Raw genomic sequence first — 27,938 nt, forward strand, 5'->3', positions numbered from 1 at the left:
GTTGAAAATACTGTATAAAACCCATTATGCAATATTTATTATTATAGAATATTTAAAAACGTAACAGAAATAAGGTTGTCACTTAGATGCTAAAGATTTGCCATTTCCACAAAAAGGTGTGTTGTATTATGTGCCATTTAAGATTCACAATGAAAAATGCCAAAGGATATGATGTTTTACATTATCGTAGGCTTCATAAATGGATGTCTTTAAACATCCATAAAAGATCAAATACAGAAGAGAGCAATGTAATTGAGTGTGGTTTGTTGTCAAGTGGGGATCATGGGGAGTCTGGTGCGGTGGTGTACCTGTGATGGATTGAGTTGACTACCTGGCAGGCTTTAAAAGGCAGTCAATCAGCACTATTTGATATTTGTCTTACAAGAAAAACACATTTTTGTCTTTATATCCAATAATTTAGCTGCAGTGAATTGCATTTGTGTGTGCAGCTTCAGTTATTTCACAGAAATGTTTTTTAACTTAAATAAATTAAACTTAAAGCTAGTCAACTCAGTTTAGCTCCAACAAGTTTGTCACAATTCTGTGTACTGTAGTAAGACAAAAGAAATATTGGGCTGATTAAATGTCTTTTCACCACTTGAGCCCTATTTTGTACTTTGTCAATTAGCCCAATTAATTCCAGGTGCTTACTGCTGCTAGAGCATGCTCCTCTTGCAGCTAATGACAAACCAGAGATATTCTGGAGTTACTCTTGGGGTTTATCATTTTCGAGCAGAAACTATGAATTGTTTTTATTCTGCTTTCATTATTTAAATGTACTGCTGAACTTCTGACCAATCTCTGTAACAGTTGAACTGTTTACTTTAGGACTTTTTCATAGATGATCAAAGCCAATGATTTTTTTGACAACCCACTCTGGAACCCTCTCCGTGTGTTTAGTCTGGATGCTGTCAAGCATCCTTTAGAGGATTTCCTGGAGACCCCGGTTGTTTGTGAATAATGTGAAACTTTGTGTGATATGGTGGCATGGCTTATTATGCCACTCTATTACTTAATTTATAATTTTGAGAGGCAATTGTTTAATTAAAAGTGTTTTGTCTGGAGCAAGTGAACAACACCGCTAAAGCACCTTGCAGACAGCTAATAGCAGTTTACTGTATATACAGTCTGAGTATTGGTGATAATTCGATTTTTCTTGAACGTAGTTCAGTCTACTCGACGCAAATATATTTTTAAAATATTTTCTTAAGATGTCAAGTGTTCGAAGCAAGTGTTCGAAGCTAAAGAGTTGGATGATGGCTTTCGTGGAGCCGCAATGTGGAGATCTATGCGTGAGAAACTTCCTCACACGAGAAACAGTATTAGCAGTGGTGGGCTGTCACCGTGGCGGTCAACTTAAGCTCTCCTGTCAAAAATGTTAAGAAATGTTCTAAAAGAAATTGCCCCAATCTACAAGCTCAAAGATCTGCTATTTTTCATAATCATTTGAGAACATTTGCACCTATAATGACATGCTCAACAAACATACAGTACAATAGGGACACCAGGGTTAAGGGCAGCGCTTTGGCTGTTGTGGCACAGATTTGTTTACCGCAATTAATTTATGAAATATTATAGCCCACAGAGCATGTAGCAGTCATTGAGCCCTTGACTAAGACTGAGAGACACGGTGTGATGGTGCGAGCACTGAATGATTCACACCCTGAATGTATTATGTATGATGATAAGTTATAGCCCTGCCAACACATCTGCTGTGCCTTGGATTAATAAAGGACAATAATGAAGGCTCTGGCTTGGTCATTCAATTCAATCCATTTGTCATTACAAAGAAATGCTTCAACCTGGAATGGACAACCTTGCCGGAGGTGTTGGCTGAAAAAGAGCACACGGTGAAATCACATAAACGCAAACCTTTATAATTTTCCCAACAACATACAGATTCTACTTAATGACTTAGTACTTTAGGGAGTACAACTTTTCACACTTTTAGATAAGGGATTGTGCTAATACTGTGTCAAGTGAAAGGATGTATTCCACCACATTAACACTATCTTGGGAGTGCTGTTGCTAAACTAGATTGCCTAGAACAGTGTCAAGTATGACCAGCTAATCTAACGATGATTCAACAATTCCTTAAAACCCCTTAAAGGAGTAGTTCACCCCCAAAATGACTTTTTGTCAATTGATTACTCACGCCAAGGAGACTTGAGTTCAATAATATATTTTTGTATTTGTCGCATTCCTTAGACAAAAATGTGATTATAGTAAATTTTCCCCCATACCATTGATTCCGGGTGGGGAGTAATGCATTTGGGTCATTTTGGGGTGAACTACTCCTTTAAGCCTATTATGTAGTTGACCAGGGTGACAGGACTCTATACATGGTTCTCTGTTTCCCTCCTCGCTACAACATTTCCTCTGCGGAAATAGCTGATCTTCAACACATAGTGTTGCCAGGTGTTTTGTACTGTAGATCGGCTATTTTTACTGAATGTTTATCCCAGAATAGCGACGCTATAGGGTTCATGTGATTAACCATTTTTAATAAAAAATTAAACAACAATCATTTTCAGAGGTCAAACAGTGTGCATAGATTTATATTTCACCTTGGCCAAATTTAGCCAACAACAGCCACTAAATAAACTCAAGGCCTCCTTGGTGTACTCTCGATAGTAAGCTGTATATTACACTTTAACACACATGACAAGGCCACAAGTAGGACTGCATTTAAGAATCACTGACTCACATACTGCAGCCACTCAGAGTGAATAGTTAACACATTACATTCTCTAAAAAATAGACTTCATATGTATAAAATTGTCTTTTTCAGTTATTCCACAATGTGTAAAAACATTTGCAAAAACTAACTTATCTGGCTTATTAGGCTCAGGCAGAAACTAAGAGGATATCCAAGGCAAGTAGGGGTTACTGTGTCACATACTGTGACACAGTATGTGGACCGCAAGTCCTGAGTGTCCCTTGTGAGGTTATATTGTGACATTTATGGCAACACTCAGAACAGCGCTTGATCCAAATACTGGATAAATGGTAAAAAAAAGGGAGGAATGGTTTGCAGCATACAAAAAACAAACATCAACAGTTGTGCTGCATTCACACTAGTGGCGACAAAGTAATTAACAGGCTACAAGTCATTTTCAATGGAAGCCTTCAACATGAAGCTACGCTACAATGAAAGAGTTTAGCAGGCTTCAGCTTTTTTCTGCGCTCCAATGACACAGTGAAGCGACCTGGCGTTTCCCAAGGAACCTAAGCACACCGGTGGGGGCCAGTGGTGGGCAAGGAGGTAGGGAGCGCTTTGCTGTGTTCAGTTGGACCGCACGGAGGTGCCGAAAGTAGGGGAGATGAAGATTTACTATTCTGTCCATAACAGCACATAACTCTGTAACGGCGCTGAGTCGGCTCATGCGACCGTCGCAACGCTCGACACGGCGACTCGCTCACTCTGCGGTGTTTCATGTGGCTCATGGACGCCTGAGACGGCGCGCCTCCGTCGTCAACATCGAAAACAAGCGCTCCTTTCCCTTGCAACCCCTGTGTCCCCACCGTCACGCTTAGGGTAATTGGGAAAAATGTGGACGCTGCAGTGAAGCATCCCTAATAATGCCCCCCTCCATTTTGACTCCCTCTCCCCAGAATTCCAGCTGTTCTGTAAAAGAAATACAAATGTATTCTTTCCATTGCACACAGAGTCCCCTGTGCTATTTTACCCTTTTCATTTATGCCCTGTGGCTTGAGCAACACGTCAAGGGAGACTGCAGCAAAGATCACACTTGGTTGTTTTGTTGTTTTTGACACTGCCAGTGTGAACGCAGCATTAGCACTTCATTAATAAACGCACACACAATACTGGTTATTACACCTTCCCTTTACAGGCCAAACAACATCCATTCATTCAAATATAATGTTATAGACATAATAAATAACCAAGCAATTAATACCAGTGAGCTGGCGGATATGAAAAGCTTGTCATAAACCTGGCCCATATTTGGCACGTTAAATTGTTGACTTTGGTGTTTTGTGTCTCTACTTATGTCCTCACTTGGAATTTCCCTGCTTTAGTCACATATTTGACCCCTTTAAAAGGTTTGTACTTCTCTCCATACATGTCAAGACGATTCACCTTCAGCCCTGGAACAAAGGTTAGAGAATACGCCAATGTCAGCAGTGTCATAAAATGCAGAAATTCGCTGTCAAACCTTATATGTGGTCCTAGTATGTCCTACCTTCCAACACTACAGAAAATACTACATAAGGTTGTACTGTATGTTAACATGTATACTTTGTGTGTGATGAACAGAGAAAATAGCCCATTCTACTTTCTCACAACAAGCCGAGACTCATTAGTTTGTAGATCTGCTACTTTCACTATTTCTTTAAAGGGGCACTCCACCACTTTTCAACCTATCTTCATATAATAGGTCCTCACTAATGTTCATGATAAAATATCAAAAAAAAAAATCTACTCAGTTTGGGTCTCATAGGAGAGCTGTGGGTGGGTCAAATCCTTCCTACCGGTGACATCATCAATGGGAAATGCAAGCTAATAGAAACTGCAGGCTTTCTATTCCTGAAAAAGTTGCAATGTTAAAGTGGAAGCCATTGTTCTCGTGATAATAAAAATCTATTTTTTCTTTTTTCAAAAATATTATTACATTTTTTTTTGTCAAACGATGATGTCACCGGTAGGAAGGATTTGACAGCTCTCCTATGAGACCCGGACTGAATAGAAAAAAATTGTGCTATTTTATTATGAACATTAGTGAGGACCTATTATATGAAGACAGGTTGAAAAGTGGTGAACTACTCCTTTAAGGTTTTTGAAAATGTTCACCTATGTCATGCTCAATTAGGCCAGGTTGGAAGTGGTTAATGTAATGTACAATTCCAAAGACTGACTTTATTCTTATTTGTCATTACTATTACAAATGGGACAGGACGGGGCAAGGCAACTTTTTGTCCAGCATATTTAAACATCAAGGCAATTCACTTTACTACTTTAGTATTTCACACAACATTAAAGGTATATTCAGTGATTGTATTTTATTCAAATAAAAATATAATTGGTACATTTTTCATTCATTCTCCTCACTAGAATGTGTGCTGACCATATAAGGACTTCCACCATGGCCCGTGTTACGAGCATAGCTAGATTCGGTTTTCAGAGGTGGCCAGCCAGTCCTCGACCAATCAGGGTAGAGTATGGCCATAGTTATGTTATGATGTTTAGTTATGATGGTCAAAATAAAAGTTTTTAGAACCACAGTCGCTCTGAATTAACAACGTCTGCTAAAAGATTGTAAACTACGGAACTCATAAAATATAAATCAGTATCATACATATCCTGAAGCTGGAGACATAGGCCTACCGATATTCAGTGATTGGGTCTAATGATCAAAACGAGAACATTATAATGGTGTAAAAGATCTATAAAAAACTAAACATTTCCACGCTGTAAGGCCAGTAAGTGACAAGATGGCCCCCGGCCACTTTCATTATTACTGAATACACCTTTACAATCATTAAGACCAGGCAAAATAAATGTGGTAGGGGTTTTGCAGGGCTATAAATTAGTTTTTACCAAGTTAATACCAAGCTAAGGGTCAAAGTTAAAGGTCAATAAATATACCTGATATGGCCAGCTGCTGTATCTTCAGGTTAATGTTGAGTGAGGGGTTTTCCTCAGGTTTGGGGGCTCCAGACTGCAGACTCAGACTGCCTTTCAGGTTAGGGAGCTTCTGCGGGTTCAGTTTGCCAATGTCCCACACCAGTACCTATCACAACAAAGATCACCATAATGCACTCCATTTTAAAGCCCGGGCCGATGCCTATCCTGATTTTTGAGTCCTAGACCACAGATTAACGACATCTTGACCAACATTTTGTACAAAATGTGCTCAATCTTGACATCGAAGAACATCAAACTTGTAAGCAAACAAATGAAAACAAATAACGTTTAATCAAATCAAACTTTTAGATTAAGTACAACTGCTGCATAACTGCCGATACCAATGTCACTGACTAACATCTACAGCAGTGGTTCTCAACCTTTTCAGCCCGCAACCCCCAAAATAATCATATTTTAACTGGGGACCCCCCACCCTGACAAGCACTAAGAGTTGAGGCAAGCATTACATTTTGTATAACACATATATGTATACATATATTTTTTGTATGTGCAGATACCCTCTATACCCTCTATACCTTGGTGGAAGTGTCGTAGTTGTAGTTCCCTTGTGTGGCTGCGAGGTTGGCACTCAGCACAGCTTTAGGCATGTGGATGGTTATCATCAGCCCCTCCACCTGCTTTCCCATGGTCTGTTTGGGTCCAACAGTGAGATCGAGGCGTCCACAGGAGCCGCTGTCAAAGAAGTTGATGCTCTGCTTTACATACACTGGGATGGCCACAAGACTGAGAGGGGAGACAGAGAACACCAAATTCTTTATCAACTGTGTGTTCAAGGAACAATGAAGCTCTGTTATCAGTTAGGCTTTTTCAGATTGCGGTCCAATTCAATGTGTTTCTCAAATAAGACTGTCTACACTGTTGTTTGCAACTGATTGGGTTTGTTTATTCAGACATTGTCGACCTATCTGCATTGGTTGCTATGGTAAAAGTGTGGTAATGGCGTAATGACATAGGCACGCATGAGTAATGCTTGATATTTGTACTCTGTTGAATACGCACTGAATATAGACGATCTATAAGCTCAAAGTGTTGCGTCACTTGCATTGCGATTCATTGCGAGCTTGTAGATCAGTTATTTTCAGTGAGTGACGACGTCATAGGACGAAGTTACGTTTCAGTGCCCAGCCTAAGGCACATCATTTGAAATGTTTAAATATGTTTCAATAGTTTTTTTGCTGTTCAAAGTAGATAAAGAAAATCGATCGGATTCCAATCGGGAGAGGCCAAAGATCTGTTTTTGGGCTGCCCGTCTGAACATAGCCTTAGTGATTACATGGCAACATTTGAAACCTTGTTGACAAGCCTGTTGACATTTTCACAATTTTACAGTCATGCATTCCACAGCCAAGACACTCGAAGGAGGACAACGTGTACCAAAAGCTGTTACCAAATGCCAAATAACACATTCACATCTAGTCCTATGACTGGCAATAATTAATATTTGCCAAACACAATGCCAGTGCTGTTCAAAATTCTAAATTAACTTAAGTCAATGCCATAATTGCCCACCTGCAGCTCCCAACATGAATTTGGCTACTGGGTTTGAAAACCGTAACTGGGTGCACAACTAGTTAGCATGTGTACTGTTATCATATGGCGTATTATTCACGGTTTAAATCCTGCTCATGCCATGTTACATACGAGTGGGATTTGAACTTGTGAACTTACTTCTGTGCGCTGACGTGATAAGTCATGAGCGTGAAGTTTCCATCTGGGGGGACGAATGAGAGGACACGCTCAGACTCCCAGCGCTTGAACCGCACACAAGGATGGAAACTCACATCATCAAGGAGACGGGGATTCTGCAGGTAAAGATCAATAGTGGCTTGGCTTAACACAATTATCTAAACGAAGCGGATAAAAGCGCCAAACTTTTTTTGAGGCTTCTTTAGGACCTAACGATGGATTTTAGCCTTGGGTACGAATCTTTAGTTTGAAAATTACCCATAGAATTATGCATATCAATTTGGGCTCCCACCGACTTTCTATAAAGGAGGAAAATAGGAATAGGAAGGACATTTTTTTGTGCAAAACAAATACTTGCAATGGATTCAGAATCATGACAAACCGAATGATCAGATTTTTTTTCTGGGTATTTTCCTCCTGTATAGAAAGTCGATGGGAGCCCAACTTGATATGGATAATTCTATGGGTAATTTTCAGAATAAAGTTTGGTACCCAAGGCTAAAATCCTTTGTTAGGTCCTAAAGAAGCCTCAAAAAAAGTTTGACGCTTTTATCCGCTTCGTTTTGATAATGTCAAAAACCAGGGTTAAGCCAACACACAACAAGATGTGATTTATTTGAGCACACAGTTGAGTGTCCATAAAGGGGCCCAAAGGAAAGTAACCCACCATAAACGAAAGCGTTAGGTCAGGCATCCCAGTGAGTTTAACGCAGGCCTCGATTGCACCCTGGATCTCTGCAAACACTGTAGTACCTGTACATCACGTCACGTAACGTTAATTTAACAAAGCAGTTAAATAAATACGTTTGAATACTGCTAATCATCCTAAATCTCTCAAGGTAACTTTACATCTAAGGATGTGTCTCAACTGTACCTGATTTGTCCAGAATGGCATCTATTTCCTCAATCACATCAAAATATGCCTCATTATTAGTGTATTTCACTCCAGCCCGCCTCCAAGGAACAGTTGACAACTGACCAGTAGGTAATGTTTCCCCGACATGACTATTACCTGCAAAAGAAAATGCATACAGCAGATGTGTAAAAATGTTATGTTGAAAGGGAACTTCGCTAACGCACCACGACTGGTGGGTGCTGGGCAGAAGAAGCTTCAGTTCAAAAAGGTAGAGCACACCAAAGCAGGCAAAAGGTACTTCTTTGTGTAGAAATGTCAGCTAATAAAGATGTACCTTTTACCTGTTTTTGTGTGTGGGCTCTACCTTTTTTAACAAAAAAAAACAGTGGTACAGGTAGTGTTCTGAGGTAAATCTGTTTACCTGTGAGTGTATTGACAACTGTTTGCAGGATATTGGGAGGCCTAATCATCTCTTTGAGGACATTGGATTCAGTTGCCAGAGGAAACCCATTGTCCAGCATCTCCTCTAGTAGCTCATACACTACCACCACATTGTCCTTGATAACCACCTCGGAGCATTCTCCAAAGTAGTCCTGCAAATGACACACCCCCGTTATTGATAATGATAAACTGACGTAAGGTGACATAAGGTGCCACTGCACAGACTCGACCGAGATGAGTTTTAAAGGGACTCCTTTTATATACGTATATTCATGGCTCTTTATTAGGCACTTTAGTCACATAGGAGTCCATTCATTTATTATACAGATTAGTCATATATTTTTATGCACGTTATGCTTCCCCCCTCTCTTTAATGATATAAATCTCTTATCTTTTAACAGTCTGCAATGGTGAGCCTTCACAACTAAGATTTTCACCCACCTTGATTGATAGATGATTGATTCTGATAACTGCTGCAGAAATAGGTGCAACGACCAGAGAGTATATTATTTATGTATTCATATCAGTGCCTAATGCAAAACCACTGTTATTCCTTGGAACATGATTGGGTTGAAGGTCAGTGGGCAAATATGGTGAGAGCTGGTGACATTGATGCTCTCTTTTCAAAGTGAAAAAGGTCCTGTCTCTTTTATTAGTGCATGAGAGCCTACAGAAAAATGTCTCACCCCTACATGTTGTACAATGTACATTATTACCACCAAGGGGTGTCGCACGGTCTCGCACCTAATTCTGGGCCCTGGGTACAAGGATTCACTGCGGGCCCCCCATGAATGTTCTTCATAGGGGGAGGGGGTTATAAACCATGTAGACAGGGAACGCATTATTGCGCCTTATTTTGTGCTTTAACTATTGAAAAATAGCAGATATACACAGCACGCCAAGTGCCGCGCTGCGAGCTTGTAGATCTGCTATTTTTGACAAATCGTGAAGATTTGTGCAAGTCTTTGAATATTTCAAATCCTTCTAAGGTTTTTTTTGAAAAACCTATGTTTCTATGTCAGTGGTGCTCAAACCTTTTCATGTGAAGGACCCCCAAAATGATATGTATTTGGCCACAGACCCCCATCTCAAAATATTTAGTTCCAGGGACCCCCCAGAAGCAAAATTTGAGTCAGAAATGTTTGCTTAAAAAATACATATATTCAAAGATTTCATGACTTTAAAATAGCAGATCTACAAGTTTGCAGCGCGGCGCTGTGAGCTTGTATATCGATATCTGCTATTTTTCAGTATCTAAAGTATTAAATAATTAAGGCCCCTCCACCTTGGGCCCTAGTAGTAACCCAGTCCCACTCCCCCCCCCTTGTGACGCCCCTGTTTCCAGCACGACTCCAGGTCTGACTATAACAAAGTTAGAACAATGACCTTCCACACAGACAGACCTGAAACATCTCTGCTACTCTGTGCAGGAACTCGATCACAAACAGCGGCGGGACTTCAGTCTGGATGACGGCAAGGAAGAACAGCTTGTCTCTGTATATGCTGATAAGGTAATGGTGTGGCGTCTGGAGCACAGGTGGAACATTCTCTGGCTCCACCGCTTTCTCCTTTGCCTCGAAGAAGTAATCACACACACTCCGGCTGATGACACTTTTCCAGTGTTTCTCCAGGAAGATGTCTCCCGAATGATTAATCAGAAACAGACTGTGGATCATCTCAGCTGGACGGAGAAAAACAATGGAGTGGTTTGTTGTGTGTCAACAATGAGGTTTTATGGAGTTAATGTGAGAGAGCAAGAATGTAAGTGAGAAAATGCATGTCAGGGGACAGGGGGAGAAGGGGGGAAGAGAGAGCTAGTATGTAGTACTACAGTGGTTCTCAATGTGGATTTCAGGGACTCTCTTGGTTCCTTTATGAGGGTCTAGTGGCGGAAAAAGAGACCTCTGGGAACTCAGATTGGGGTCTAGTTGACCCTTGCAAATCTGTAACATTGACAGTGTACAAATGGGAAGAGGAAGACCATCACATTTCTATTTCTCTAGAGAAAGAGACATAGGTTTCCAAGTACTACATCTGTTAATGCATTCAAAACACTGCATTTGAATAGAAACTATTGGTTTCATGTGTAAATATTGTCACCTGTCTACTGTTTGTCTAAAAAGAGCTGGCAAAAGCTTGCACGAAATGTAGCCTCCAGCTCGAGATTCGGAAACTCTTCAGTAACTACTACAGATAAAATATTAAAAGTAATATAATGCACCACACACACATCATCATCCGCCATAACACTTTCAAAGACCTCAATGGCAACAAATGGCCATCAACTGGACAGTATGTTTATAACTTTAAATATGCATAAAAGTAGTTTTACCTGCTGGAGGACTCTCTCGCCCGTGGCAGGAATGTAACTTTATTTGTGTGGCAAATATGGCAAGAGACGACCTGGTGTTTGCCAACGGGTCTGAGCTGCGTGTATCTATTCTGCATCCGGGTTAAGGCAAGGCCCAAATTCAGAGTGAACATTTTTAAAAATCTTTGCTTCTGGGATGTCTAGAACAAAATACACATCATTTTGGGGGTCCTTGGCATGACAAAGTTTGAGAACCACTGATGTATTCAAATTCAAATTCAAGTTTTTCTGGAAAATAAAAAACATATGTTGCTGCTATCAGACTGATGGGAGGCTCTCTCCATTCCGACATGTCGCCAGATAGCAACATTGGTTCTCAAACGTTGTCATGTTGATGTAGGACACCCAATATGAAATAATATTTATAATATTTGGCTGCGGACCCCCATCTAAAAATATTGTGTTTCAGGGACCCCAGAAGCAAAGATTTGAGTTTATACTGTCTATGGGCTGGATGTAGCTTTGGATGCAGACAATCTATTCTGCATCTAGCTTAGGGCCTCAGACCCGTTGGCAAACGTCAGGTCGCCTCACCGCTGGCAGAAGACGTGTCTGTCTGTCTTAGCTGCCTAGCAGGAGCCTGACTGTATTGTGCACAGTTTACATAACGAAATAAATTGTAAAACGATCGTTCGGAAACGTGGCATGAGCCGTAAATTTAGGAACGTGCCAGGGAAGCCTGCTCATAACAAGAGATTTCTACATTTCAAAATCTGAACGACAACCGCTCAAAAAACAAACACGCCTCCGAGACAAAGTTCAGAAGTTTTGGTTCAGGCATGTAAACGGACAGCTACGCCGTCTGACTCCAAAATACTAGCCGATCTACAAGCAACACCGCGCGTCGCAACGCGACGCCGTGTGGGCTTATAGATCTGCCATTCGCGACGCTCGGCTCAGTCGTACGACGGACTATAAACAGAGAAGCGTGTGGTTGTTTCTTTCCATTCAGTCATATCATCTCACATTAATCAGGAGTCTCGGGACACAGTGAACCACTTAAAGACACAGATAAACCATGGCTTCTTCTGGAGAACCCAAGGCAAAGAAACTCAGACTCTCCTCGGCGGAGAAGACGGAAGAATCGCCAACTAAAAAGACTCCTCCTGCTGCTGCCAAATTAAGGTGAAATGAAGCGAAGCGATCGATCGATCGATTTAACGGTTCTGGACGCCGATGCGTTTGTAGGACAAAGTACAGCAGGTCCGTCACCACCACCAGTACCGCGTCCTGTGGCTTTCTGAGTTTCTGCACGCCTGCAAGGCGATGGATGTTAAAGAATCGTCTTTTATGCATGCAGAAAACTGGTTATCGTTGAGGCATTTTACGCGCGCGGGCGCGCACATGCTGGAGAGCATCCATCCATGTTGCAAGAGAAGAGGTCGCACTCCGACGATATTTGTGTGACTTTGATTGAATACTCAAATAGAAGTTTGCATAGGAAAAAGAACAGGACAGTGTAGTTCACTCTGGTACAAGGTCAACTAAAGGGATAAAGACCACAATAAAGCTTTTGGACTTGGTTTAAATTGGGAGCCAAATAAAACACATTGCCATGCAAAAGAATCTCATAAGACATCCGGAAAACAATAATAAATGGTATTTACAATTTTAAAAAAAGTTCAGGGGAGGTAAGGTGTTATCCAGAGTTTCCCAGCTTATCCACCATGTTCTATTGTGTTTAAAGTCCAGCCTGTCCAGGGCTGCACCACCACGTGTGCACCGGGGCGTGCATGATACGATACCCACCACCAACACGTGTCTTTTGTTATGTAGTCGCCATCAGGGCTCTCTGGAGTCGGGACGTGGCTCCCCTGGGGAAATCTTCTCGGGACGTGGCTGACGGTGGCTCCCCTGGGGAAATCTCGCCCCCGCTGCCCTTTGGAAAAACCTTTGTTTTGTTTTGACACACGTTAATTATGATTGAATTCAGCAGTCACGCTTCGCCTTGGCTTTATCTTTGAGCAACGTTCACTGGCTGCTGCTATCCACAAACAACCCCTATCCTTTGGCGTTAGGAGTTCTCCTCCTTAACTCCTTGTGGACCAGAGCTAGGCACGCAAATAACCGATATACATATACAACTACAAGCTCACGATGCCTTGCCGTGATTGACCTGCTTAAATGTTGCAAAATGTGTGACAAATTTGAAAAATGTCCCCCCCGCCCCCCCCCCCCCCCCCCTAAAAGTAGGGACACCATGTCCTGCTACAAAGCCAAAGTGATAAAATGTTTTCTGTCCTATCATTATTCCAAGCATTTTAATACTGCTGTTTTTATCCGAATGCGTCTCCCGAGTTCCGACCTCCCATCAATTCCAGTCGCTTTAATTAGTAATTAGTTAAGAGACAACCAATCACAGGCAGAGTTCTGGTGTCCTCGCCCTCTTTCTTCATGTGTAACCAATCAGATCCTTCCGTGTGGGTGGAGCTCTGGCTGCACACAAATCCACCCAAGAGCATGCCTTGCTCAAATTAGGTTTTTTTGGACACTGGACTCTTTTTGGGGCTGATTTTAGTCTGTTCAGCACTGTCTTTAGTGTTAACTGATACAGAAAGACCATGTCAGCTGTAAGGTAAGAGTACACTGGACATTGGATTTGATCTTTGTCTAAGGCAAAGGGTTTGGTGGTTATACCTTAGTTATATATCTGGTATTGACTCTCTAGTCTAGTGTATAGTTTCACCAGGTTAGTATTCATGTATACATGAGAGTATGGTCTGAACAGATACTTTATTTACAACAAAGGCTTGAATTAAAAACACATTCAAGCCTGCCTGTTGGATATGCACTGTCTTGCTGCTTAAACATTCCAATGTTCATTGTTACATGGTAATTGCTTCCTCTTTAGCCTTGCCTGATGATGAATCTTTCCAAAGAGGGTACATTCAAAGATAATCATAGAATGCATCATTGCTAGATCTGTGTGTGCAGAGGGGGACCTGTTGAGGGTTGTTGTGTGTTTTATGTTAACACAGTTGCTCCCATCAGGGTTGTTCTCAGACATTGCGGAGAGCCAGTAAAGACATCAAGGACAAACAGCAGAGGTTCTGGTTATCCATTTGTGGAGAAGTTGTCAAAAAAATATGTCTCTGTTTTGTTATTGAATTGGAAACCTAGAGAATAGTTACTGCTTTTTTGTTTATTTTGCGAGTATAGTTTTCACAGACCACTGCTCTTGATGTTTGAGGAAGAATTACAGATTTGTAGATGACTTACTGACTGCCATATGGTTCTTCTACATTTGTACGGTACATTGAATTGCTGCTGGTAAATGTTGGAACAAGTGGTCCTTTGGTGCGGAGCACTCATCTAATCGGTCCCCTGATGGGAAATTGTTGTTTTCTTATGGTTTTAAAAGCCTAGTATAGTTCCACCCACACAGACGCTGCTGGCCTGATGTTGCCTGACTGTGAATATCATAACATGGTTATTTGCATGACTGAATAATGTCTTCAGCACCACTGTGTTCCCATCACTGTATTATGCTTGTACATTAATCATGAGTGCTTAGATCTCTATAGTTTGAGCCTATTGATTCATCTTTTCTTTGTACATGGCTGGTCTTGTGGCTAAAGTCGACCTGTGGTTAAGTCACATGGAAATGAAAATCTCTCTGTTCTGCAATTCCATTTCAAATGTTAGAATCATAACTAGGGCATTTTAGGCAGACTTTTATTAATTGCCAAGAAAGTAGCCTGTCTGCAAAGTAGCATAACGAATTAGCATTGTTTTGCATAGTTGATGAAATAAGAACATTTTGGTGAAAAAAACTATTATTATGTAGCCTTTTATTTCATCTATGAAATGCACTTCAACACTTCAATTCAACACTTTTATTACCATTTCAGGTGAGCCATTGATTGTAAGCTCAGACAAAATAGTACAATACAAACATTATAGTATGAAAATATATACTGTTGTGTTTTATATACAACACAATTCTCATACTAGATAAATGAATATGTTTATTTATATTAGGTGATCCTGTAGATGGGTAGATGGTAGATACTGTAGACCTGTTATTAGGGTGGAATTGAGTTGTCATAGCAGCACCGGCGTATGAAATACAGGACGGATACTAACAGAATAAGGGTATAGAGATGCATCTTCTGTAAGCTTCAAGATTAAAAAATATAAATAAATAATTGAGAGTAAACTGGGATTAGAAACAAGATAACAAAAACCATAGGAGATTTAGGGTCATGCTTGGCTTGTGCATTAAAAAAAGTAATAGACATAGGTTCAGTTCATGTTGTGAACTCACTGCCTCAGAACATGTGCTGTTACAGAGATGAGTAGTTCTGACCTTATTACTTTGTGACCATTTTCCCTGAAGGAAGTGGGACAAAAAGTAGATTAACCAGGCGTGGAGAAGAGACATGTCGATGACTGATGCAGTTTGCTTACAGACTCTGGAGTGCATCCTATTATCACGTTCATGTTGTTTACTATGCTAGGGAGCATTAAACTGGATATTCCATACTTATGTTGACATAATTCAAAAGCGATTAAACCACGTGACATATTCTGGACATGCATGTAGGCAAACATTCGACATAAAGAAGAGCTACAAACTTGTAGATCAACTATTATTGATGACATACAGCGAAATCTATAGGGTTTAAGTAGTGCAGTTATTAATACTCTTGTTAATGTTTGGTCTGTGTGTTTTTCAGCCCTAACTCTCTCTTTGGAATGGGAAATCCTTTATTGGACATCTCAGCTGTGGTGGACAAGGACTTTTTGGACAAGTAAGTTATGACTGGGGAGGGACTGTAATAAATACAAGTAATGATTGCCATGAGCAGAGCTCCAAAGATAGAAGTTGAAGGATGACAAAATATAGAACAAGGACCTGCAAAGATATTTGGTTTGCGTGCAAGAGTGCTAGGGAAGACCACAGATGCACCACGGTTGAACATCAAACAAATTTCTACCGAGGAGGGCCTCCGCAATAGTCATACTAACATTAGAACCTCAGTCTACATCAGGACATAATGCTAAAGCGGAATCTTATTCACGTCTAACCCCATATGACCTAAGCGAGAAAAAGGTTTGTGTGGATAAGTGAAATGGAGTGATAATGTCCTGGGTTGGGCAGAAGGACGTCCTCTTAAGTGACAGTACTACAACTGTCAACTGTCAAATGTCACTGTATGCACTCCGGACCACACTGTTGTTTTATCTCACTATCTCACATTATCTTCATCGGTCCTATCATGGTGTGGTTTGTCATGTGCATACAGATACTGTATGTGTGCCCCCTCTTCTGAACATGTGGTAGTAGTGACTATATACTGTAGTAACAGACTTTCATACTGTAAATGACTGGTAATATGACCTGTGTTCATGCCTGTTAACTCTACAGCAGTCAGAGCCACAGTAAAATGGATCTGGATGCATGCAGCACTGATGCCTTATTTGTAAAATGGGAACAAATTCACTTAAGAACAAATCTAATCCATAGATCTAAAGTGGAGATATAAGTGATCTTCAGTCAGTCTTCAGTTAAGTCAGTGACTGGCATGGATTTCTTTTCTGTTAATCAGAGCTAAATAGAATTTATGAAATTAGCAAGTGTGTGATATAAAAGCTTGAAGATAAAACAGGATTATAAAAAAAAATATATTTTGTGACACAGCGTAATTGTGACCTCTTTGGGGTCTTGTCCTGGGAGAAGCGGGTTGATCAGGCTGGTCAGTGTAGGAGAGTTCTGCCCTGGTCTGGCCTGGTCCTTTAACAGTTGACTGGGTCAAAGGGTTCCCCCAGGCCTCAGATCAGAGTCCAGCCTCAGGCTGCTTGCGTAAATGCTGGATAGATTAGTCGTCTGGCAGTTTTAATTCAATCTCACACAAGAATAAACCGGGGGCTTGCCGTACATGGCACCAAATCTTCAAACAACCTTTCCTTTTCAGGGAAAGTATGTTTAGCATATTACCCAACACAATGAATTGACTTTGACAGTTTCGTCCCGTTCGTTTGTCTGAAGACCGGTTTGATGTGTGTCTGTGTATCTTACATCCAAAATTGAGTCTACTGCTGTAGGCCTACCTGAAGATGTGCATATTATGAGAGAGTACTCAGGGTAGAGCTGCATGGCAGCCACTAATCTTGGATTGTGTGAATAAAGGTAATCAGTAAATGCAAGGGGATTTTGTTGTTAACAAATGAGGGCCACAGCAGGGACTTTGTCCAGTGACTATTTTTATTGATTCACTAACTTTGAGAACTCAACCTCGCTTGGTTTCTTTTGTCTTTTGCAGGTATGGACTGAAGAGCAACGATCAGATCTTGGCGGAGGACAAACACAAAGCCCTGTTGGTATTAGTGTTGACACCATCATGACATTTTGGTTGACTATTCATTGTTGTTCAAATCATTGAACATTGGAACATATAAATGAAATTTACATTTCTGTTGCACAGGACGGATATGACCAATAACTTAAATATACAAAGAAATGATTGACATTTACACTCATTGTACAGGGCGGATATGACAAATAACTTAAATATACAAAGAAATGACTGACATTTACAGTTACACTAATGGCTGCCCAACTGCCTGTGGCAAGTAAAAACGTTCGGAAGTGGAGTTTGCTTTCTGGTTTCCCGATGGGCGTGTGCATTAGAATGGGGAAGCAACCGTTTTCATTAAATATTGGTTATTCATGAAAGAACAAATGATGCTACCGTAGCAGTTGCGCTCATTCAGACCTTCGAAGTAACTGTCACCACTCTGCAGTTATCGATTGGATTTGACATGAATTTGATGTACTTTTCGGGCAAGTGGGCAAGACCTTTGGCTAAGTAGCCCTTAACTTGTACTTGCCCCGATGGGCAAGTGCCTCTGAGACCTTAGTGTTAACATCTACAAGCTTACAATGCCAACGTGTTGTGAGCTTGTAGAGAAGGAGAAGATTATGACGAATATGCAAAATCTCAATTAATTGTGATCAGACAGGCAACATAGTACCGTAATTGTGACAGGCCTAGTTGGTAATGTATCCATCTGTTATTGACAAAGAGTATACATGTTGCAGTCAATGGTAGAACTTGTACTGTACATGGGTATCTTTTAGATGGTTTTCACTCCCCTGTTCTGGAGTCAGCCAGACCAAACTCACCACATTCAACCTCTGTTCCACAGTGCCAGCCAATGAGCATGCAGGAGATTCAGTACATGGAGCAAGACTCCGCCAATTATAAAGCAGGAAACTACACCGCCCATTCCCACTGAGAGATGTGTAGATTAGGACTAAAAGTAAACATTTTACGGAAGAGATAGGAAAGTGTGTGTGCATGAGTGTGCGCATGCCACTGATGAAATATTTTGTCCAACTCTCTTGTGCCTGATTTAAGACATTCTTTTAACTATGAAGTTGGATCTGAGTAAAATAATACTTTTAAGGTCAAATAGAACATAATTAATTTAAAGCAGAAGGAGGAACGCCTCCTGGCTTTCTCAAACTAATTAATGACCTATTAAATCTACCCACTCGTCAGCAGTGTCTGTTCTACCAGACATGAAGTTTCCCACAGTTATTTGATTAAGTGGAGCTTGTGCTGTGGAAGGAGGTGTGTCTGCTGTATTTGACCAATCCACACAGACTATGGTGACATGTTGAGGGGTGTCACCTCCTCAGATACATTTCCTTTGAAACCCTTTGGAATAATTTATAATAAACTTTAACGAGTCCGGGAGGGCCATGTCCATTATTATCTCCTCCCAGATGTCTCTCTGTCTGCTCCTCTTCAACCTCTGGCTCTGTCTCAGGACCTTAGCAGCAGTGGGGCTGAGTTATAGTTTCCAATGGGGTGTCCCAATACTTGTTCACATACACTTATCTGTGTATACTATAGTATAGGCTGATGAACATGTTATTTTTGGATAGCACAACAGTTAAGTTGGTTATGTTTGGGCCTCAGAGGAACATCAAAGCAACAGTTCACTCTGGGTTATTTAAGAAGCACAAATCATTCAAATGACCTCTATGGTTAAGCTTTAAAGAACAACTCCACCCTAAATAACATCTGGGCTTATTTTCCTACTTATATTGATCCCAAATGACTGTCCATTGGCTCTATTAGGCAGTAATGCCCCTGTTATCTGGTTTCCCCCGCAGAACCCAGCAGCTCTCATAGCATAGCGTTGAGCCCATAAGCCTATCACCTTTACACTATTTGTTGCGGTCAAAAATGTGTTTTTTCTTTTTCAATCTGTTATTAGTTGACCACACGAGCTGCCACACTGCTAAACAGATCTTAGGCTGTTATGTGTTTTGCCAGTACTGTCACTTTGATTGGCAGTTGTGCAGAATGCTCACCCCAAAACATGATTTATGAGACTGTGGTGGCTTGTGTGGGACAACCAAGGCATGGATGTGTTTGTAATGACAACTAGTAAAGCATTCCTGAAAGAAGAAGAAAAAACACTTTTGACTGCAACAAATGGTGTAAAAGCCATAGGCTTATGGGCTCCACTCTATGCTATGAGGACTGCTGGGTTCTGCTGTCGGTAAACTGGACAACAGGGGCATTTCTGCCTAATAGACCCCATGGACAGTAATTTTGGATCAATATAAGTAGGAAAAATGAGCCTAGATGTTATTTAGGGCGGTGTTGTCCTTTAAGCCAAGGTATACTTAAGAATACTGTGCTGCCCTCTGCTGGGCAGAAAAGTAGGACTAGGACATTTTTGTGATAGTGGCCACTGGCCAGCATGTGATTAATTTGGTACCTTTTGTCTTTGCAAAGACTAACTTCAAAAGAGGCATGAATGTAATATCACTCTCGTAATAATATTTCCTAACTGACCCCTACCCCCATTGTTGTCACGACGTGTGTGTAGATTTGAGGAGATCGTCAAGAAGTTCAAAGTTGAATACCATGCAGGAGGAGCTACCCAGAACTCAATAAAGATTGCTCAGGTCAGTAAAACTCTGCCTGTTTATAATGTCACTTTCTCAGTGCTCACCCCTGTAATTCTGAAACGACTGTGGACAGTGCTTACTGAGAGCAGTTGTCATGTCTTCTGTAGTGGATGATCCAAGAGCCTCATAAGGTGGGCACGTTTTTCGGCTGCATCGGTAACGACAAGTTTGGAGACATCCTGAAGCAAAAGGCAGAGGAGGCTCATGTCGATGCCCACTACTATAACCAGGAGGAGGCGCCAACAGGAACGTGTGCAGCTTGCATCACCGGAGCCAACAGGTATGCACATGAAATTACACACTTTGGTTTGAACTCAAATTTTATTCTTTGGTACTGTCTGTGGTCTCTGTCACTGCCAACCTCCACTGTTGGTCTGTGGAGGACGTAGACCAGTGATTCTCAAACCTTTTAGCCCGTGGCCCAAAAGAGAAATTTGACGTTTGCCCGGGACCCAAACTAGAGAAAATAGCAGATCTACAAGCTCTCAACGCGTCACTTCACGCTGCGTTGAGGGCTTGTAGGTCGGCCATTTTCACTACTTCTTAATTATTATTCATGGAATTCATGTTTATTTGTTTGTTTGTGCATTTATACAATTATTATTTTATTTCTTATTTATTTATATTTCTAAAAATAAAAATGTATAAATATATATAGTATTTTTTGTAGGGAAATAAAATAGGATTTTTACTCGAGTTGTGACCCATAAAAATTGGTCCGTGACCCACAAATGGGTCCCGACCCAGTGCTTGGGAACCAGTGATGTAGACAACAACCCTTAGTTGTTGTCTACATGTACTGTAGACGCAACGTCCCTTAAGCTGCACTCAGACTGGAACGCACAAGTTGAGTGAGAGTTGTGTGGGGGAGGCGGGGGGCAGAGACAGCACAATGCATTGCGGATGGAAGTCGAGTGGTTTGAAGTCTAGTGCGAGTCGTGAGCAAGTTGGACGCAACCACACAACACCACACGACTCGCACTCGACTTCAAACCACTCGACTCCCATCCGGAATGCATTGTGCTGTGTCTGCCCCCCGCCTCCCCCCCACGACACGCACTCGTTTTTTTGCCTTTAGGTCTGTAGCCGGCCTTAGAACTCCTCCCTGCTGAACAGGCATCTGTTCACCAGGTGGGTGGTAGAAGTTCTGCTGCTGCAGAAACGAGGACACAATCCCCAGCGGGCTTCCCAACACTGCTTCGTTGGAGCGCTGGATTAATCCTGATTTATACATCGTTGTATGACAGGGTCGCGTGACGAAAATAGCAGCGACAACCTCACAACATCTATACTATAATTTTGCGAATGTCTGAGTGAGTGAGTGAGTGAGTGTCTGTCTGTCACAGCGTTTCTCCTCGGTGGCTGGAGCAATTGATCTGAAATCGCATCACCATCAGCATATGAACACACCTGACATAACTGTGAAGGCCGTTTGTCACTTTCACAAATTGTATGCTGTATATTAGCATTTTTATGCTGTATCTATATCTATTCTGCATCTAGCATGAGGCACATCTATTCTGCATCTAGCATGAGGCAACATCTTTAACCAGCTGTGTGTGTGTGTGTGTGTGTGTGTGTGTGTGTGTGTGTGTGTGTGTGTGTGTGTGTGTGTGTGTGTGTGTGTGTGTGTGTGTGTGTGTGTGTGTGTGTGTGTGTGTGTGTGTGTGTAGGCGGGTGGGCGGGCGGGCTGGGGGGGGGGGGGGGAAGTATCTCTGTAGCTCTTAAACGAAACGGGTTTCTTACATTGATGCTCCTACATCATGCAAGCACCAGTTAAAGTTACTTTCCATCCCTCATATACTGTGTGCACAGTGCACATCCCATAACCCACACACTGCACATCATTTTGGAGCTCATATATTTGAACGGGTAAGGGCTAGTTTTGTTAATGCAACACATTGTGAGCTTGTAGATTTGCTATTTTCAGCAATGATATGACAAAGTATAAAATCAGGCTTCAGCCAGAGGCATATCGCTGCCGGGAATCAAACCCAGATCTCTGCTGTGTCCTTGAGTTTTAATTCCACCACAGTGTTTTGGGGCATCTTCTTGGGCATGCCTGACACACTTAATTGCATCCGTCTGTAACGCCGGCTCTCTTGTGTCTCTCTCAGGTCTTTGGTAGCTAACCTAGCGGCTGCTGAATGTTATAAGAAGGACAAGCATCTGGATCTGGAACAGAACTGGGAGCTGGTGGAGAAGGCTAAAGTATACTACATTGCTGTGAGTAATGGAGTTTGTACTGTAAAAGGGATGCATTTTGCCACAGATTGGCTTTACTTAACTGTTTATATCCTATTGTAAAATAAATTCCCTGAGATATGAAAGTGAAGCTTTAAAGGAGTAGTTCACCCTCAAAATGACTTTTTCTATTGATTACTCATGCCATGGAGACTTGAGTTCAATAATATATTTTGGCATTTGTCGCATTCCTAAGACAACACATTTATTATAGTCAATTTACCCCCATTAATTCTGGATGGGGAACCAAATGCATTTGGGTCCCCATCCGGAAACGATGGGGTTAAATCAATTGTTATCAAATTATTGTCTTAGGAATGCAACTCGAGTCTCCATGCCATGAGTAATTTTGGGGGTGAACTACTCCTTTAAGAGAATCATGTTTTAAAACAAATACATGACAGCGAATATCCCTTGGGGCAGCAAATAACAGACTCACGCCTCCTGATTATGTGATAACCCCACGTTGGTTGATTTTCACATGTGTGTAGTCGACTGAAAGCATTACGCTTGATTACTTCCTGAGGCAGCAGTTAGTGTACTGTATACACATGTTTAGGTTCTAATTAATTGTGTGGTTTCCATCCAGGGATTCTTCCTGACTGTCTCTTTGGAATCCATCCTGAAAGTGGCCAAACATGCCAGTGAAAACAACAAGGTGTTTTGTCTGAACCTCTCCGCACCCTTCATCTGCCAGTTCTTTAAGGACAACCTCATGCAGGTCCTCCCCTACGTGGATGTGCTGTTTGGAAATGAGACGGTGAGTCAGACTTGATGCTCTAGTAAGGGCGAGCTCTGATGCTCCACTTGTCCTTTATACCAGGGTTCTTCAATGTTTTCAGGCCAAGGACCCCTTAGTTGAGAGAGAGATGAAGCAGGGACCCCCACAACCTTTTCATAGATTCCATACAGTTTAATCTTTTGACAGCACAATCATCAGTGTATTTTGGATTCAAATTAATGTGGGTTTTCGGATATTTAACCACTTGAACCGGTACTTAATAAACTTGACATTAAGTCTGCTCTTTTCCGCTCCAAAGCTCTTTGCCGAAAATAGCCGATCTACAAGCTCACAACGCCTCGCAGCGCGAGGCGTTGCGAGCTTGTAGATCTGCTATTTTTGGCTAAAGTTCTCAGAATATGGACGCTAAGAAGGATTCATATGATTAATATAAAAAAGGGGGGGGAAAAGGTTTCTATCACACAAAGATTTGGAGGACCCCTGAGGACCCCCTAGGGGTCCCGGATCCCCTGTTGAAGACCCCTGCTCTATACTGTGTCACTGGTTCCCAAGCACTGGGTCGGACAATTTCTTTTTTATTTCCTTCATTTTGTCAAAATAAAAAAAAGAAATACGCCCAAAAAGCATTTTCTTTTGTTATTTAATCTATAGGGTTCCACAGTGCAATACGCAGGACAATAATGCTACATGGAGTTAATACGCAATATAAATACATAATATGGCAGAATGAAAATGCACAGCACAGCGTACAGTAAATGACCTATAAAGTATTGTTATATGCTGAGCCGATTGAATGTGCAGACTATATGTAGTAAATCCCTAATAACATCAATAGGTATATAACATGTTAAGGACAAGAGGCAAGGCATTTCATTTTGTTACCATGTTAATTTGGGCTATAAATGTAGATTAAGCATTCATCCTGGCATGAATGCTAAATATTCACCAAGGCCTGAACAGCCTTCGTGAATATTTGGCCTTAGTTCCTTCGTCACTCACGTAGTTTCATCTTGTGGGTCCATGGAGAGTCTCCCATGAAATAACTGTAGAATTTGATGATTAATTGGTAATTCTGATCAAAAACATTTTTTTTGTTATTTTGTTTTCTTTAGGAGGCAGCCACATTCGGCAAAGAGCAAGGCTTTGCAGTGAGTAAACTGATATCCATATATAGCCACAGTAATATTTTAATGTAATACCGGCAGTTGTTATATTGGTTGTTTTACAATATGTGTTTACATATAGACTAAGGACATTGAGGAGATTGCTAAGAAAGCCCAAGCACTACCTAAAGCCAACAAGAAGAGGCAGAGGGTCGTAGTTTTCACTCAGGGGAAGGATGGAACAATTATGGCCCAAAGTAAGTCTCACATGTTCTCTTTCACATTTCTCCTTTCCATTCTTGTCTTCATCATCTTCTCTTCATTTTTCTCTCTGTTGTTCCATCTCACTTTCTCTCGCTCTCCCTGCCCCTGTGTTCGATGCTTAACATTTCTCTTTGTCTACAGGTGACAAAGTAGAGACTTTCCCTGTGCTGAAAATCGACCCCAAGGACATTGTTGACACAAACGGTGCTGGAGATGCTTTTGTAGGAGGTGAGGCCTCCCTACATAATGAGTCGACAGCCTGTTGGGTTATGTCTTTTTTGTGTCTTGCATGGGAATGGGACAATATGAAAATTTCACGTCATAGGATTATTGAAAAATGCGATTTAGGATATTATCGCGATAATCAAAATATCCCCAACATCCATTATTCTAGGGCGGAACATTTGCCAAAAAATATCATTGTGACGTGTTGTGAGCTTGTAGATCGTCTATTTTTTGGCGAAGAGATTTGGTAGAGTGAAAGACTGTATCAAGTACGTTATTTCCAGGTCCGTTTTACTAATTATAGAGGGTTTAAGTGGTAGCAGATATGCAGCTCGGCAAATAAAAAAGGTGAATGTCGGAGGATCATTTTACGATAGATTTCAATCTCCACGATTGTGAAGATTGAGTGTTTTTTTACCACGATAAACGATAATGACGATTATCGTCCCATCCCTAGTCTGGCGTGACATGTTTCCATGTGTCCTGCAGGGTTTCTCTCTGAGCTGGTCCAGGAGAAGGCCCTTGAACAGTGTGTGAGAGCGGGACACTACGCTGCAAACGTCATCATCAGACAAGCAGGATGCACCTTCCCTGACAAACCAGATTTCCGTCAGGACCCCTGAACCCACCACGGCCCAGCCCTACCCATCTCTTCTTCCTGACGTACCCCACCCCTCCGTTCCTCACATAACTCTTATTCCTACCTTCTGTTTGATTGATTGAAGAATTTATTAGAAGTTTGCAATAGGAAAAAAAAAGGACAGTTTCATGACGTTACAAATCACTGGTACAAAGTCATCTAAAAGGAGATCCTAGTACGTTTTTCGGCTTATTTACACAGGAACCACTTTATGTATCTCATATAATATTGAAAGACAGACGGATAGAACACAGTACTTTGCATAGGATAACATCAATTATAAAATTAAGAATAAAAGGAAAATAAAAAACAGAAGAAGAAGATAGTTACAGTGGAAAAGGGGATGTGAGTATGGGCTGTTCTGACACACCTAGTCTACCCTGCCCCACTCCCTTGTTTAGTTTTTCGGGTAAATTATTTACACGTCCATGTTATGTTCTTCACTTCAATAAGTCTTTAAAGGTGTGCATTCTGACACCTGTCTGTTCCTGTATCCTCCACTTGGGGCCGCTATAGGGCCACACAACCCACAGCCAATGTTCAAGATGCTAGTTGAGTCATGCTGAAAGGGAATAATACTATATCTATTCAGAATGGAGTTGTTTGGGGTATTTATGAATACCATCAAGTAGGAGGATAACATAGTTCTTCTTTTGATAGTCAGCAGGGAGTGCTGTTCCATGAAATGAGCACATAAACAGAGGACAATTTGAAATGTCAGCTGTTAGCTGTTAGGGACAATTAAGGATTCTGCATCAGGATGTGCATTGATAATTTTGTTTTTGAAAATGATTTTGATTATTAGATGTCAAATGTATTGTAAAAGTTGTAACAGGCCAGTTTTACTGTGAAACGAGAGTTTCTTTTAAACCGCACACTTTTTAAATGTTTTCAAGTCTCGGCGCACTAGTCATTACGTGGCCACCATACTGTATCCTGAGTTGAGTTTCAAGTTCTCAGTGTCAGTGATACTGCAGGTTCTGTCTTCATTATTGACTCTGTGCCGTATGTCTCCCGTTTCAAACAGGTCTGGTCACAATACGATGTGCCTTTTTAGTTTTTTATTAAGAATGGTGTTTTTGTACAAAATGCCTGCAGGGTGAGGGGTGAACATCTTGTCTGAGCTTATGGTTGCAATTCAGGGAAACCTGTCAGCTGGTCCCAGGGGCGTCACAAGGGGTAGGAAAGTGGGACTGAGTTACCAGGGCCCAAGGTGGAGGGGCCCTAGTAACTTTAGCTATTGAAAAATAGCAGATATACAAGCTCACAGCGCGGCACCGAGTGCCGCGCTGCGAGCTTGTAGATCTGCTATTTTTGAAAAGTCGTGAAAATGTGCGCAAATCTTTGAATATACCGGTATGTATTTTTTAAGTGAACATTTCTAACTCAAATTTTGCTTCTGGGGGGGTCCCTGGAACTAAATATTTTGAGATGGGGGGGTCCTTCACATGAAAAAGTTTGAGCATCACTGACATGGAATCATAGGTTTCTTGGCACACATTTTCACGATTTTCCAAAAATAGCAGATCTACAAGCTCGCAGCGCGGCACTCGGTGCCGCGCTGTGAGCTTGTATATCTGCTATTTTTCAATAGTTAACATTCATGGGGGGCCCGCAGTGAATCCTTGTACCCAGGGCCCAGAATTTGGTGTGACGCCCCTGGCTGGTCCAGCCACGGGCAGCTGCTTAGCCATCGAGCCCTGACCCTTCACCTGCTACCAGGACTCTCATTCTCACAGAAACCACATGCTCTTTTTAGGAATGCTGTGTTGAAACAGGAAAGGATGCTTTCAGAGCTGCCTATAACAGGGCTGTCACAGTTATTACATAATCGTCTAATCGTGATTATTTGACATAATCGCGATTATTTTTCATAATCGTCATAATCGTTTCCATGTTGAAAAATGTTCATATATTAAAAAAAAAAGTCAAAAATAGTGGAAATAGCCGATCTACAAGCTCACAACGCGTCGTTCTTTTTTAAGCATAAAGTTGTCAAAAATGTCAGTAATTTCTTTGTATATTTAGGTTATTTGTCATATCTGCCATGTGCAACTTCAAAGCCTAAAAGCCAAACAGAAATGTAATTGTCAACAACGAAAACACAATTAAATCGTTAATCGCAATTATTTGAGTGACAGTTAATCGGTATGTAAAATGTCATAATCGTGACAGCCCTAGCCTATAACTACCGTGTTTTGTGATGTTTGTTTGGACTTGATTTTTATGAGAAGAGTTTCAATTAATTGGAATTCACCCTGACACTCAGCTGACACACAGCTGTCAACTCATGATTAGTGCATTATTCAAGTATTTTGATTGCTATCATTTCGGTCACTTACACGTGCATAAGTGGGTATAGTGCTATTCATAACTGTCTGAAACGTTCCCAACATGCTTGATTACAATTGTCCTAAACATTGTATACAGTGTTACTTGAAAATGTACAAGCAGTATGAATATGATGTCTTCGTTACAGAATGCAGTCTGTGATACACATTAGTTCAAAAGATGTGACATTTTTGTTGGTCGGTTGGTGCCGAATTCACATTTTACATCAGTGTTTGTCCTTCCTTTAAGTTGGCCTTCACAGAACTTGTTTGTCTGCTGCCTAAAACTGACAAATAAAAATGGCTTCAAAAACACATTCATCATTTGAGAGAGAACTGTACAAAATGCCCCTGAGCCATATTTTTTCCTCAAAGCAAGTTACCACAAATAAAGTGATAAATATTTAAACATGTTAGAATCTATTCTGCATTG

General features: G+C 41.2%; 2 protein-coding genes across 3 annotated transcripts; one reads left to right on the forward strand and one right to left on the reverse strand.

The window, feature by feature from the left end:
* Positions 1 to 2,537: 2,537 nt before the first annotated feature.
* On the reverse strand, positions 2,538 to 11,006 carry ap3m1 (adaptor related protein complex 3 subunit mu 1). Its single transcript, XM_080740503.1, has 9 exons — positions 10,984 to 11,006; positions 10,055 to 10,332; positions 8,632 to 8,803; positions 8,229 to 8,366; positions 8,022 to 8,107; positions 7,337 to 7,470; positions 6,184 to 6,391; positions 5,609 to 5,753; positions 2,538 to 4,110 (listed from the first exon to the last, which is right to left on the reverse strand). Exons 2-9 carry the CDS (start codon positions 10,325 to 10,327, stop codon positions 4,010 to 4,012), a joined length of 1,257 nt encoding a protein of 418 aa, XP_080596629.1. The 5' UTR covers positions 10,328 to 10,332; positions 10,984 to 11,006; the 3' UTR covers positions 2,538 to 4,009.
* Positions 11,007 to 11,974: 968 nt separating this feature from the next.
* On the forward strand, positions 11,975 to 27,822 carry adka (adenosine kinase a). Of its 2 annotated transcripts, none has more exons than XM_080740317.1 (11): positions 11,975 to 12,147; positions 15,702 to 15,776; positions 17,289 to 17,342; positions 19,876 to 19,954; positions 20,065 to 20,237; positions 22,075 to 22,183; positions 22,791 to 22,961; positions 24,056 to 24,091; positions 24,189 to 24,303; positions 24,452 to 24,538; positions 25,025 to 27,822. In XM_080740317.1, exons 1-11 carry the CDS (start codon positions 12,041 to 12,043, stop codon positions 25,156 to 25,158), a joined length of 1,140 nt encoding a protein of 379 aa, XP_080596443.1. In that variant the 5' UTR covers positions 11,975 to 12,040; the 3' UTR covers positions 25,159 to 27,822. The 2 variants fall into 2 exon arrangements, with proteins under 2 accessions (XP_080596443.1, XP_080596444.1); XM_080740318.1 differs by lacking the exon at positions 11,975 to 12,147 and adding an exon at positions 13,502 to 13,597.
* The last annotated feature ends 116 nt before the right edge of the window (positions 27,823 to 27,938 follow it).

This window comes from Nannobrachium achirus (assembly GCF_963921795.1).
Source record: "Nannobrachium achirus genome assembly, chromosome: 13".
Classification (NCBI taxonomy): Eukaryota; Metazoa; Chordata; class Actinopteri; order Myctophiformes; family Myctophidae; genus Nannobrachium; species Nannobrachium achirus.